Below are 14,464 nucleotides of genomic sequence, written 5' to 3'. Positions count from 1 at the left end.
TGCTCGTCTGTGTTGGGGGGGTCTGTGTTTGATTTTGGTAACAAAATGAAGGCACGCCGAGTCCCCCAGGCTCTCAGGGAAGGGCATGGTATTGCTCCTCTGCAAAGCTTCCAGAGGCCCTGGGATGGGACAAGGAAGAAACTGGGAGCTCGAAGAAAAGCCGCTCCAGAGCCCTGGGGTGGTTCTCTCTGAGCCCTCGCCTTCCACCGCCACTAACCGCAGAACTGGGACCGCAGGGAGGGGGCTCAACCCCAGTACCCGAGGCAAAACAGAAGCACAGTCACGGATGCAGAAAACACATGTGTGTTACCGGGGACTGCGTACACACGCTACTATACGTGACTGACACCAGCAAGGACCCGCTGAGTAGCTCAGGGCCTTGACTCAGCGCTCTGTAATGACCTATACGGAGAAAGAATCTAAACAAGAGTAGGCGTACGTATAGGATATACGCAATCATGTATGGGCTTCCCTGTTAGCTCAGATGGTAAAGAAGCTGCCTGCAGTGCGGGAGGCCCAGCTTCAATCCCTGGGTCGGGAAGATCCCCTGGTGAAGGAAATGGCAGCCCACTCCAGTTTTCTTGCCTGCGAAACCCCATGGACAGAGGAGGCTGGCAGGCTACAGTCCATGGGGTCACAAACAGTCGGAAGCTACTGAGAGACTTCACTTCCTTCACTACATACTTACAGACATGTGTAAAAAAAAAACAAAAAAACTTGAGGCTCCATAAGGTCCTTAAGGGCTTCCTCCACTCAGTGTTGTAACAGCGCCCCCCGGACAGACAGGGCCCACTGTGCAAAACATTTTGGATTCACTGAAGCACAGAAAGGAAAAATACAGGGAAATAAACACAGACTTCTTTGTCCTGCAACTGAAGAGACTGTCAATATCCATGACAAAAGAACCACAGTAATCAAATTAATATTGGTTCCAAAATATTTCTATCCTTGAAAAGGACTTAAGCGTTTCACTGGGTGAGAGTGCACAACTGGCATTAATTCAACAAATGAATGAATGAAAAGAAGACTGAAATGGATCACAGACAGCAGTCTTCTATTCCCCCGCCCAGCTGCTTCTAACATAGACTTGTGTCTGAGTGTGAGGGCCCAGGCACACAGGCTCTGAGGCTGTGAGAGCTCTGTGCAAGTGCTTTGGGGAAATGTCCCTTCAGGGAGCAAATCTGCACAGAGTGGGCAAGGAGTTCGCGATAGGCCTCAGCTGCCCTCTGGGCGCCTGGGGGTTGCGAGGGCCCATCGGAGCCGTCCCAAGTTGAGGCGATGTGGTCAAGCACTGGGGCCCCTGCACCAGCCAGTCCTAGGCAGCTGGTCCCTGGACACAGAGCGACTCCAGCTTGGTAAGTGCAGGGTCGGGGCCCTCCCTGGAGGGTGGGGGGTGGTGGTGCACAGGAGAGCACCCGCACTGGCACCCCCTCTCTTCACCTCTGGATGTGTCTTTCTGCAGACAGGCAGAAACAACATTCACTGTGCTTACTCTACATCTGAAACACGGAGGGGGCAGAGCGGCCCCCATGCTCCTACCTTCAGAGACAGCAAAGCATCAATGCCAGGAGCGCGCGGTTCACATTCTACCCCCTGCACTTGGACTAGGGGTAGGGAAATGCCCCTGAATGAAAAAGTCTGCTTTTGGTGCAGAAGTTAAGTTCTCATCCCCAGTGGCTACGTAAGCAAAGGTGAGCAGAGAACAGACACGGAGGAGGAGCCTGGGGTCACCCAGTCGGGATCTGAAGCTTTCTGCCCTGAACCTGACCAGTGGTCACTCCCCCCCGCTTGACCTTGGTCTGATGCTTCCAGAGAAGGGCGCCTGCCCCACTGGCAGGAAACCACGACTGAGAGAACACCTCAGCTGACCTTGAGCTCAGGTGTGTCTGTCCATCCCCTTCAAAAAGCTGTGTGTCTCTCCAGCCTTGTAGGCTTCTGCACAACCATTTATTTACTGCATTTCCCACTCTAGAGCCCTTCCGCTCCCTCCGCAGAGCCCACGTCCTCTTTACTGGACTAACCTGGCTCCCTGCCCCTGCCAGCCCTCGGCTGGCATGCTTCTGGACCTCCCATCACACGTGTCCCTCTCCTCGAACACCACCTCTGTCAAAACCCTTTTGCAAAAGCAGGGCTCAGAGCTGGACACAATGCAGCTGGCAGGTAATGGCGAGCCACCATGACAGGTCTTGGCTGTGAACATTCCTTTAGCTCTTAAGAACCTGATTCATGCCCCGGTAGGTAAGGAAATGTGCCAGGCTCTCAGATCTATTGTCCAGGCTGAGGGCACATGGTCTGGAGAAAGTCTTTGGAGACTCCTGCTCAAAGGAGCAGGCAAAGATAACCAGGTGGATATTCTCATTTGCTAACAGCCAGGAGATACAGAGCTTACTTTAAAAAACAATAGCTGATACATTGAAACCATCCATATAAGTCTTCAAAATGTTACGTTTCATCAACAAATGTATACTTTTTTTAATATAAAGTGAGGACTCTCTTAATTATCACTGTTTTTTTAATCTCTGGCTCATACCTCTAATTCATAATATGTGTTAATAACTACGTGCTAATCAAATGATTCCCTCTGTGTGTGTGTTTGTGTGCGTACGTAGCAAAAATGAGAGGATGAGGGAGGGAAGAAGAAAGAGAAAGAAAGGGAAAGGGAGGGAAGAGAGAATCTGCTCCCAGAGAAAGACGAGGAGTCTGGCCAGCGGTGGTGTGCTGCGGTGGCCAGGCTTCTGACTAAGGAACGGGTTATGTTCTGACGCCCTGAGTCGCTGCTCCATCTCTGACAAGTGTGTCCCTCTTGCAGCAGCCCAGCATCCATCTCTGTGAGAGAGGGAGGAGTCCGCCTCAGAACAGAGCTCTGGGCATCACTGCAGGGTCCCCAGGGGGGGTCACTTAAGTGGCTGGCAAGCAGCAAATCCCTCTCCTTGACGCAAGGAAGGGGCATGTGTGTATTTGAAAGTGTACAGAGTATCTCGAGAAATTACACTGCGTAACTGAGAGAGAGGGTCTGAAGTGGGGGAAACGGGACAGATGCGGAAGAGACGAGACACGTGACTCCACATCCCACGAACATCCCACGAAGGTGCACGAACGCGCACTGCTTGTAAGGGGCGGAGGGAGCAGCATTGAGAGGCACCCTCACCAGACAGCCACGCAGACCTCCTCCGGCTTCTCGCAGATGGCCGTGATGCTGCAGTTGCTCCAGCAGGACTTCTGGTTGTCACAGGTGGACGACCGCACGTCGCAGAACTTACACAGCTGTGACAGCTTGATGGCACCGTTGTGGTCAGTGACCATCATATCGCTGTTAACTGCAAAGAGAAGAGAGACGCACCACACAGTGAGCCAACGCAGCCCGCTACCAACAGAGTCCCGATACGACGCGATGCCAGATGAACCCGGGGCCACTAAGAATGAACGTGGAGAGAGGCTGCCAACACCTCTGCAGCAAAGGAGAAGGCTGTCATGGAAGCCAGCAAGGGGTGGGGTCGGCTGGGGGAGGCCTGGCAACTTCTTGCCTCTGTCAGCGACCATCGTAAGGCACTCCTTCCACCAAAACCTCTGCGCTCAATCTAGAGACAGATGGCAGGTCGGCCTACCACGTGGTACTGGGTGCTGTGGCACGTGCTCTTAAAGGAAGTGATAGTTTAGCTGATGGGTGGAGATGAAAACAGACCAGGGCAGGGCAGTTCAAAAGCGAGGCAGGCACAGAGGGTGCGGGAGCCCGACGAGAGGGCGGCGGGCAGACCGGGGCCACGCAGAGCGCAGCTGCCGCATCTGCAAAGAGGGTCAGCCGGCTCAGAGCAGACCCTGGGAAAGAGGGCAGACTTGGCCGCTGCCTTCCTGACCTACACTCACCAGAGCATCAGGGTGATGCTCTTCTTGGCAAAAGCCTGGCTCTGACTTCTCCCTATTGCCCTGAGCCAACTCAGCTGATAAAAGTGTGTCTCCCAGACAAACACACACACATACACACACACAACACACACGTGAGTGCCAGTGAGCTCCAGCTCCAGGCTCTGCTGCCTGCCCCCTCTCCGCCCTCTGCCCTCCCAGCACCACCGGCTGCCCGCTCTCTTCACTCACTCCCCTCGAGGACACCAGGGCCTCTCCAGGGGGAAGCCAGGCTCCCGCCTGCCTCAGGTCCTGCCCTTCCTCTGGCCTTCACCTGCCCTCTTGCACCTTCCTGGCCTCTGTTAAACGTCACCGCGTGGTCCTAAGGCAATCAACATAGGGCTTCGTCTGATCTTCTGCACATTCCCCACCACCCAGTGGCTTCCAATCCACACCAAACGCAAGCTCCAAGCGGCCTTCTCTGCCTGTTTCCACGCTGCCTCTCCAGGGCCAAGAAGAGGGGCTATCGCTCAGATGCCACCCAAAACGTGTACTGCTCAATGGTGACCAGCTAATCCACGAAGGAGCAAACACAGAGGTGCACATCTGGCTCTGCACCAGGCAGGGAGGGACACAGCGCTCTCCACTCACCCCGGGCAGAGTGTGCGAGCAAACGTGAGACTCCTTCACGTCCACCAGTGACACGCTGAAGGCAAACTGTCCCTGCAGCACACGTCACGCTGAGGGGCGCTGACGAGGCATGACACCCTCGCCCCTCTTCTTCCTCTGTGAGGTCCTCTGCCAGTGGCAGTGCTGGCAACTGAAAGTGTGAGCCGGGAGATGGAGCCCGGGGTATCCTCAACAAACGTGAACTCAAAGCCCCTTCTTGCTAGACGAGAAAAGACAGGGCGCCCGGGCACAGGGGCACAGGACCAGACCCGCCCTCAGGAGGTGGGATGGTGCTTCTCAGGCCTGAGCAAGCCCTCATGGTCCGCCCCTGCATTAAGGATGCTCTGGCCTGAGGCCAGATGCACAGCTTCAGGGCCCTCCCCCACCGCTCCCTGCCCGTGAATTCTAGTCTGCCATTGACATTTTGCCACGCAGCCTTCTGTCGCTTGGGCAAAGCACCTGTTTCCTGGGTCTCTAAAAATAAAAACTTACATAAATTTAAGATTTGCTTTCTTGTGGTACAATAAATATAGAAGCAAAAAAAAAAAAAAAAAAAAAAAACCCATTCATCCCTCTCAGGCCTCAAGTCCATTTCAGGAAATGTATTTTGAGGTAACAAACTATTTTGAAATTCTCAATGTCTCCCGGACCAAGAGCTCTAACTAAACTTAGCTAAAAATACAGGCTGCAATGTTCTCTGAATCTTGCGTTCCATTTGAGACTAAGACAACAGGGAAAAAAAATACATATATATATATATATGTATTTTTTTTTCCCCCTACAATGGTTAGATTTGGATCCATTTGTGAAACAGCTAAATTAACCCTTCGGGCTTCCCTAAAAGACATGGGCAAGGAAAAAAAAAAGCCAGGCTGTCTTCTGTTTATTTGATTTTTTTTTTTTTAATAGAGTAGCTTCAGACAAACATCTATTTGCTGGTTAGAAAGCTTTGTTGCTTTTAAATATAACATCAAGCCTCCAGGACTTGGAATTCAGCCTTCCAGCATTTTAGGATTTTAGCCTCCATTAGTGGTTATCAACTTTGGGGCCCGTGCTGAAATCCATCCATCATTTAGGGTGCTTAACAAATTCATGGAATACTCCGCAACCCCGCAGACATGCTGATTTAATTATTCTGGAGGGTGGCCTGGGCACCAGGACTTTTAGAAGCTGCCCAGACAATTCTCACACGCAGCCAAGGCTGAGACACCGACATAATGACATAACAGGTACATAACAAAGCGGCACAGAGATACCCTCCCCGTCCACAGCACACACACATAACGCCTGTGACAGCGGAGGGGAGCCTCTCAGCAGAGCCGGAGGAAAACACGCACCAAAGCCACGAGATCCGCACTCTGACACACTGCTGATGCAAAGGAGTCCTTCCTGCGCCGGCAAATCTTTTTCTAGCAAAAAGCTAAGAAATGTGTCAAAATGACAGTGAGAAGTGATGGGAGAGCAAGACAGTCAGACGTGACTGCTGGTGAAAGCGGCGGCAGCAGCCACAGATGTGTGGACAAGAAGAAGTGCTTTAGATCTGATGCCCGCAAAACAGTCCACAGGGAAGAGACAAAAAAGTGTCATCCCGAAAACAGAAAGAAGAGGAGAAGAAGAAAGAAGGGCCGGCAGGCTGCAGGGTTAGGGGGCCGGGCCTCGGGGAGCTGCCTAGCCTGGCTGCCCGGTGGGGAGGCCAAACGTGAGAATTCGCACCGGTGAACTCTGGGGAGAGGTGAAAGGCCCATTTGACCCCCGCTTGGAGGCACGGCCCGTGGAGGGAGGCAGCTTGTGTGCACCCCACCTGTTTGTCAAGGTGTTCAGTTATCACAGAGCCTCCTAAGTACCCGCAAGGAGGCCCCATTTTCCCCTTTGTGACAGTAAAAGCTACCACTGCTGAGGTGAATGGACTTTCTAGCTTGGCAGCTTTTTCTCTTTTTCAGTTTGAAAGCCTTGACACAGGGCAGAGTCTTTGCCATGCCCCCAGCCCTACCAGCCACTCCCTACTAGCTGACCAGGAGGCCCCTGACCTGGAGCATTCTGCCAGCAAGGAACTTCCAACCTCTGCTCAAAGCCAGCACTGTCCTCTGTGAACAGGAGCCCTGGTGGGGCAGAGAGGTAAGTGCAGGGACACAGCGCTCTTCACACCTTTGTTGGGGGCCACCTAATAGTGATAAAAGATTTCTGCTCTCACTCTGGAGCGAGGGGGTAGAGAGAAATGCATACAAACTTTGGTTCATCGCTTCACTATTCCCTGAAGGGCCGTAGTCCCAGGTGAAGAAACCTAGGCCCACTCCAGAGTCGTCACAGGTCACTGAGAACCTGCTGGACAGTTCAAGGCTAATTAGAATGGGAGGCAAGAGCGGCGGGGGGAAGGAGTGGGGGCAGGGGGACATGGTCATTCACTCCACATACGACTGCCTCTGTGCATTCCAGTCCGTGGGAAAAGAATGGCAACCCACTCCAGTACTCTTGCCTGGAGAGCCCCAAGCAGAGGAGCCTGGTGGGCTACAGTCCATGGGGTCGCAAAGAGCCGGACACACTGAGCCAGCATGCAGCATTCTCCAGAATGAGAAGATCTCTCACCTAGAAAGCCACCCAGCAAAGGAAGTGAGCGAAGGCGGCCTCCCTTCAGCACATGACGGTCACATGGACTTCTTTTCACATAGACCCATGATTCATGGCAAGACCTTCAGTCTCGATCACATCGCCTTCCTCATTTTAGAGCACGTTTTCCCCAAACTTGCTGCCTAGAGACCTTGCTGCCAGGTCTTAAGAATGTGAATAAAGTAAATGCTTAGCTGTGTCTATTTCTAGAACAGTACTGGAGAAGGAAATGGCAACCCACTCCAGTGTTCTTGCCTGGAGAATCCCAGGGACGGGGGAGCCTGGTGGGCTGCCATCTCTGGGGTCACACAGAGTTGGACACGACTGAAGTGACTGAGCAGCAGCGCTGTTGTCTTTGAAGGTCAAAGATGAGCAGCCTAATAAGGGTTAGATTATTCCATAAAAATATTAAGGATTTTGCATACAAACTGTGACTGCATACCTTTTGGAATGGTGTCTACCGTTAGCTGAACTATTAGGTAAAGTCTCAAAATTCCAGAAATAATCCCAAACATTTGGGCAGAAATGCATTTGGGTAGCTTTGAATTCCTGCATCTATCTACTGTCATTTTAAAGCATGTTTTGAGGGCACTTAGAAATTCATTTATTCTACAAACACCTGTGTATGTCTTGCTTTGTGCTATAAATTTCATAGCAAGGATTATTAAAACTGATATAACCAAGTGCAGCATCTCAAAGAATAATCCAAGGCAACTGGCGAACAGAACCACTATGACTCACAGCAGTGCTCCTCTGACACTAATAAGCACACAAATCCCCTGGGGACATGCTAAACCCACCCGGGTGTGTTTTCTATGTGTACTGGTTCATGCAATGGCGGGGATAGCCAGTCTGGAATTTCTAGCAGGCTGGCAAGCTGGAAACTCGGGCAGGAACCAGTGTTGCAGTTTTCAGGCAGAATTCCTTCTCCAGGAAACCTCAGTTCTTGCTTGTATGTAAGGCCACCCAACTGACTGGAGGACGCCCAGTCACGTGACTGAGGGTAATATACTTCTCGGAAGGTCAGCTGATTGTAGCCGTCAATCCTCTACCTTCACAGCAAGCCCCAGGCTCCCGTTTGATTAGAGACCCAGCACTGGAGCCCCGCCAAGCACTCACAGGTTCCGCCCCTCCTCTCAGGTAGGCACTGACCCCATGCTCAGCTGACGCTGAAGCTGCCCGGTCACTCTTCGGGCCGAATTGTGGAGAACCCAGCTTGTGGCTGGCCATGAGTCCCCTGTCTCCACTCATTCAGGATCTAGCAAAATTGAATACCAATTCCTCACCATTTTTCCAGCCACGCTCTCCTATGACAGTTCTTCCCATCTGCTCTTCTCTTGAGCCTGCCCCCATAAACGATTGTGGGCCCAGAGGCTCTGATCACCATATGGTCCCGGAATGGAAAGACTTGTTCTCGGCAAGAAGGTTTTCAATTGCAGTTGGCGTTTCAGAGTCAGACACAGAGGCTACCATCTGGCAGCCAGCCACCATGGTCTGCGATGCAGGCAACAGACATCCAGGGCCCCTGAGACCAGTGGGACCAGTCTAGGGGCCTGTCACACGCGTTCTCTAGCCCAGAACGAAGCACCGAACAACCGCACAGGACCCTTCATATTCATAATGAAAAGAGAGACATTCCCCAGTGAGTCAAAGCCTTTGGCCAATTGCTATAATAAGTAAATAAATACACCAAAAAGACACCTCATAATTAAGCCAGAGATAGTTGAGAAAGATTTTCCTTCTCTGAACATCTGCTGCATACTCGGAACTTCTAACACAAGGCAATACCTTCTTTATTAGTTTTAAAATTGTATTTTAACCCTCATCCCTTAAGTAATGATAAGTATATTGAAAGCGGGAGAGGAGGGGCTTTTCTCCAACGACAGTCCCCCAAGGTCTCTGGGCACCAGGAGCTGTTCTGGAAAAACCACCACAGAGGTAACTGGGAGGCCAGAGTCTTCACAGAAAAGACTCAGAGACACTAGCCTGAAGGCATCCATGTTTCTCACGCAAATATGTTTTGCAATGATAATACTCCTTGAGGACCCTCCAAGCATGACCTAATCCATACTCTAAAATCTACTTGAAGAGGCAAGGAGATCATTCCTAGCAGTCAAAAGCCTAGTAAGAAAAGACACCTATTTTTCCACATTGAAACTGCTGCCTACATGGTCAACAACCAGGGATTCATCAGGTCTCTGAAATCCTCTCCACACAGAAAGAGACTTAAACGTTAGGTGGGTCCCTGCCCTCCTGTGGCTTACGTACTAGATAGAAAGGCAAAGCTATCAGATGCAACCAACTTGCTTTCCGTGCAAGCATGAGGTCAGAAAAGGACAAAAAGCTGATACAGGGGTAGCCAGATTCATGGAGGAGCTTATTCTTAAAGGATGGGTGGTTTTCAGAGGCGTGAGAGGACAGAAAGGCACTCTGACTGGGAGCAGAGCGTAGACCACGAGGGGCTGAGCAGAGTGCGGAATCCAGACAATCTATGGGCAGGATCTCTGGAGACAGAGAATTATTCAACAACAATCGTTGTTTTGACAGATGGAGAGAAGGAGAGCCACAGGGATGTCCGAGGTTTACACAGCTCATAGCATGGCTTGACCAAAACTAGATTTACAAAAGACAAGGAGAGTGAGGAGGCATAAAAAATGTCCCAGCAGAAGCACAACAGGCAACAACAGAATCTGATTTTGTCTACCTAATCTATTATGAGACTACAGGAAAGGACTATTCCATTCTCATTAGAAGGACTGTTGCTGAAGCTGAAGCTTTAATACTCTGGCCACATGACGTGAAGTGCCAACTCATTGGAAAACACTCTGATGCTGGGAAAGACTGAAAGCATAAGGAGAAGGGGGGCGACAGAGGGTGAGATGGCTAAACAGCATCCCTGGCTCAATGCATGTGAGTCTGAGCAAACTCTGGGAGACACTGAAGGACAGGGAAGCCTGGTGCACTGCAGTCCATGGGGTCGCAGAGAGTCGGACATGTCTGAGCGACTGAACAACAACAATACTCTAAGAGTGAACTGAAGAAACTCAAGCCTGGTTTAAAAACTTAAAAATCAGGAGCTGGTGAATAAACCCCTGAATCTGGACAGTTGCAGGCCCTCTGCCCTCCTAATACAACTCCAGTCTAATGCCACTGTTACGGAGCTAACTCTGAAGCCCTGGAAGGTGGTAGGGGGTGTGTGTGTGTGTGTGTTTCTCTGAAGCCCTGGAAGGTGGTAGGGTATGTGTGGGTGGGTGGGTGTGTGTGTGTGTGTGTGTGTGTGTGTGTGTTTATGTCTGTAATAATTCTCCACCCTCTGACTTGTTCAACCGAGGGAACTTAGCTTTAAGGATTTCTTTTCTTTTTTTTTAGCCTTTTTGGCTCATGAGTTTAACACTTCACTATGGATCTATGGATGGCTTTAAGCCATATAAACATAAATTTGTATTCCCCAAACAAGCAAATTAAGGAATTACGGGATCTTTCAAAGGGATTAATTCCATAGAGTGCTTTAAATTGAAAACTTGATTGTGCCTTTGAACTAGGATTTTTAAATTTTGATTTGCAAGGAACTATTAAAGGAGTTATATACATATAAAACTAATAATATATGTTTAAGACAAGCTAGAGCTGAATAGAGTGGCAAACGTAAAACAACTGAGTAGGGATTTCACCTGCTTCTTCCCTGTTTTATACTCCCCAGCCCCAAGAACTCCAAATAATTTCCAAGCAGGCAGGCTCTGTTTTCTGCTTATCCCTGAATTTCTTGGATCACTGAGGAATGGAGTACAGTTTGAGTTCTCAAACAAGCTGCTGAATTCGCTTTTTTTTTCTGATATATGTCCCAGAATCAGGTCACATATCAGGTGACAAAACGCAAACATTTAAAATGACTCTTGCAGATGGAAATATCTGTCTTGTAGCCAGAGGCAGTATTTCAAAATACAGGCACTTCTGCCTGTTCAGAGAGCTGCAACACTTTTAGGTCTCCCAACTTTAACAGAGATCTCATGGATAAAACACTCTTCTGAGAAGGCTGGGCAGAGGTGAGCAGTCTGCAACAAAAACCACCGGCCAAACTTGCCAACTTTAGTTCATCACTGAGAAAGCTGATTTTTAACAGCGCGTTTATCTGTAGCGCATAAATCCTAACTGTAGAATTTTTGAAATGAGCCAAAACCCAAGAGCATGCCGGCACTGGGGCTGAGGAAAAGAGGGAACGAGCTGACGAGCAGGAGCCCACATCAGTGCACATGGGGTCGTTCACCGAGGGAAGAGCAGGCTGTGGCGCCACTTCACAGACCAGCAACGTCGTAACCATCCTGCTAGGAAGGCCATTAGAGTCGGCCCGTTACAGAAAGTAATAGTAACGGAGAAAACAGTTCTCCTTCAGGTGATATGACTTGACGACGGGCTGTAGCAACAAGGAAAATAACACAGAGATTATTGAAAATAAAAGATGATTAACTCTCTTAGTGACAGTCAAAACAACATGGTAAATAGTCTGATGGAGGCAAGATAATGAGCACGGGATTTATGGAGTGTTATCACATTCCAATTCAGCTAAAATCATTTATTACTTAGCAGAAAAATTAGCCAACATAAACAAACATGCATTATTTATCTGCCCTGGAAGAGCCTTCATATTAACCTTTTATGGAAAGGTTGGACAGAATACAGCACGGTTCTTTCTGCAAGATGTTTATGATCTGACAGGAAATTAAAAACATGCACAAAATGATTTTTGCCAAAAGAACTTTGAAATAGTCTACCCAAAGATATGCTTTTCCATTAAGTTATTTATTTATGAATTAAACAATACTTTAACTCAAAATGCTGAGGCAACTGAAAGCAAAATGCCAGAATTAATACAAAATCCCGGTAGGAAAGGATTTTTTAAAAGGTAGCAACTATCTGACCATCAGAAAAATAAGTATTTGGGTTAAGCTGTTTGCTTCAACTAAGCAAGGAATTTGGTCTGAGTATCAATTTCCTGTGAGATCCGGCTTTTCATTCCTAAATTTCTGTGGCCGTTTTTCCCTAACTCTCTTTCAAAATGTGCTTCAGTGTCCTGGTGTGCGCCCAGTGCTGGAAAGGTCTTTCAATTACAGTTTTATGACGTATGTGAAAATATCAGTCAAAGCAGATAATTCCCATATTTGTGATCTGGAAAAGGGCCGGAAATGCTACTACACTCAGGAGAGATACTCCTTTAGATGGTGAGTCTGGTTTGAGAGGCTGGGTTTCTGGCAACGAGGGAGCCTTGGGCTGGCCCAGGCTAGGAGATGCCGCAGCCGAGATCACCACATCGGGCGGGAGGTGGGGATGGCAACCAGATATGGCTTAAGTTCTGTTTCAGATGTGAACCAAGTCTGAAAATGAGGAGATGTTACATGAAAAGCTGGATTTCTAACTGAATTTAAGAAAATAAAAAGAAGGGGCAACAATGGGCCACCTCCCCTCACATAACCGCTATCTGGAGGGGAGGGTCGGCACCCTCGAGGTGGTGCAGAGCACCTGTGCCTGCGCCTCCTCCCAGCTGCTGCTCCGCGGCTCCGGCCTCCCTGCCCCACCCTGCAGCCATCTAAATGTTTTCCATTAGTGAGTGTTTATCATGTCCATTCAATTCTCTCTTCCATTACTAGAGGTTTCACAGGAATGTAAAAATTTGTGATGAACTCCCTACTATGGATATTTTCCAATATGCATTTGCTTCTCTGCTCTGGCTACTCACATTTCAGTTCAAGGAGAAGGGACATTTTCTGCTTCAGAAATCAGATCTATGCGAACTGATCTATAATAATACTATTATTTCTATTATCACCATTTACTGGATGCAAGCCAAATGCATAGTCCAGTGTTAAGCGCTGTGATGATTAGTTCATTTACTCATCACAAATGCCATGGAATTTTCTCATCATCATTTTATAGATGGGGAAATTAAGGGTCGAAGAGGTGAATAACTTACGGAAGGTCAATGAGAGACAGTCAAAGAGAGACAAAGCCACAGGTCATATGTAAGCCCTCATCTTTCTTGCTTTGAACAATAAAACAGAGATTCCTGCTACACAGGTCTAAGAGCAGAGGTGTACGCTCATTCCAGCTGAAGGCAAAGACCCTGAATGCGGCCAGCTGGAGCTGAGGGGAGCAGGTAGAGGGTGGGGGAGCAGTAAGCTTCTTAGAAGGCAGCTTTGGTTCTCTGCAATTACTTTGCTTATAATAAGGGCAGGCTGGTAAAGTCCAAGACTTTTCAAGACAAAAACGTGAGTGTGAGTTCAGGTTTGGGGGTCAGCCACTTAACTTCTTAGAACCTCCATTTCTTGATCTATGAAATGGTACTTTTTAGGGTCAAGATGGAAAGAAAACAGGCTTGACATACATGTAAAAGCCATCTAGACAGAAGAAGTGCCATACAAGCACTCTCTGGGGAGAAGAGGAACAGAGCAGGCAATGCTCTCTCTCCGTTACGAAAATTACAGGAAAGGCATGCCAGCGACAAAGATAACGAAGAGTCTGGTAAGTCTATTCCCAGTTATCAGCTGGATGCAGCAGCCTGATGACTTCCAAGAAATCTTTCAGGACATCTGAGTGAATAGACAAAACGAAATATCATAACTTTTGTTACTGTGATGCTCCCAAAGCTTTCAGAGATAGAATGGAAACAATCATTGTTACCAAAAGGTTTCCAAGAGTGCTTAGGGTCTTTTAACAATCCTTCTAGAAACAAAAAATGTGGTTTTAAAATACTGTCTACAACCAGCTTAGATCTGGCAAATAGGTAGTAAGCTGAAGGTCAAGTTTTCCAATCCTCTGCTGACCTTTGCAAAACATTCAACAAGCCAGAGCTGGTCTGCTTTGGCTTTGAGTCACCTAGTGTGTTATCTGGCAACGTGCTGATAAAATGAGTGAATTTCAACATTCAGAGATGGGCAGGCAAGGAGGCACTTTAAGATTCTGGAATTCTAACATGCTGAAATACAGTTATGGCTGGCTTTCCTTCTCAATCAAAAGACCCGGGACACTTAGGTTCACAGCGGACAGAAAAGTGGAGAACACAGACAACAACTTGACTAGATTTTTAAGTGTCTAGCTAAGAGGGGCTCCATGCCATTCAGATATATGGAAAACACTATTTCTTAACCTCTTTTCCTTGAGTCCATTTCATCACGTAAAAATTCACGAGGGGCTACTGCTCCCCGAATCACACTGGAGAACCGGCCAGGCAGGGAGTGGAGCAGTCTCTAGAAGACCACGGCAGGGCTCCAGGCTCCCAACCAGTCTACACAGCTCATCCTTGGACCAGTCAAATACTGTGCTGAGCACAACGATGTCTCAAGTCCTTTTCATTTTGGAA

The 14,464-nt window shown here is 48.7% G+C and overlaps 1 protein-coding gene across 1 annotated transcript in view; it reads right to left on the bottom strand.

Moving 5' to 3' along the window:
• The window catches only part of TGFBR2 (transforming growth factor beta receptor 2), a 92,493-nt gene that overhangs the window by 51,174 nt on the left and 26,855 nt on the right, over nucleotides 1–14,464 (bottom strand). Inside the window, exon 2 of the mRNA XM_019984582.2 lies at nucleotides 3,149–3,317. Within this exon, the coding sequence (XP_019840141.2) occupies nucleotides 3,149–3,317 (169 nt within the window). The remainder of the gene's footprint in view (nucleotides 1–3,148; nucleotides 3,318–14,464) is intronic.

This window comes from Bos indicus, chromosome 22 (genome assembly GCF_029378745.1).
Source record: "Bos indicus isolate NIAB-ARS_2022 breed Sahiwal x Tharparkar chromosome 22, NIAB-ARS_B.indTharparkar_mat_pri_1.0, whole genome shotgun sequence".
In the NCBI taxonomy this organism is placed as follows: domain Eukaryota; kingdom Metazoa; phylum Chordata; class Mammalia; order Artiodactyla; family Bovidae; genus Bos; species Bos indicus.
This window is presented reverse-complemented; position numbering and strand designations above follow the sequence as displayed.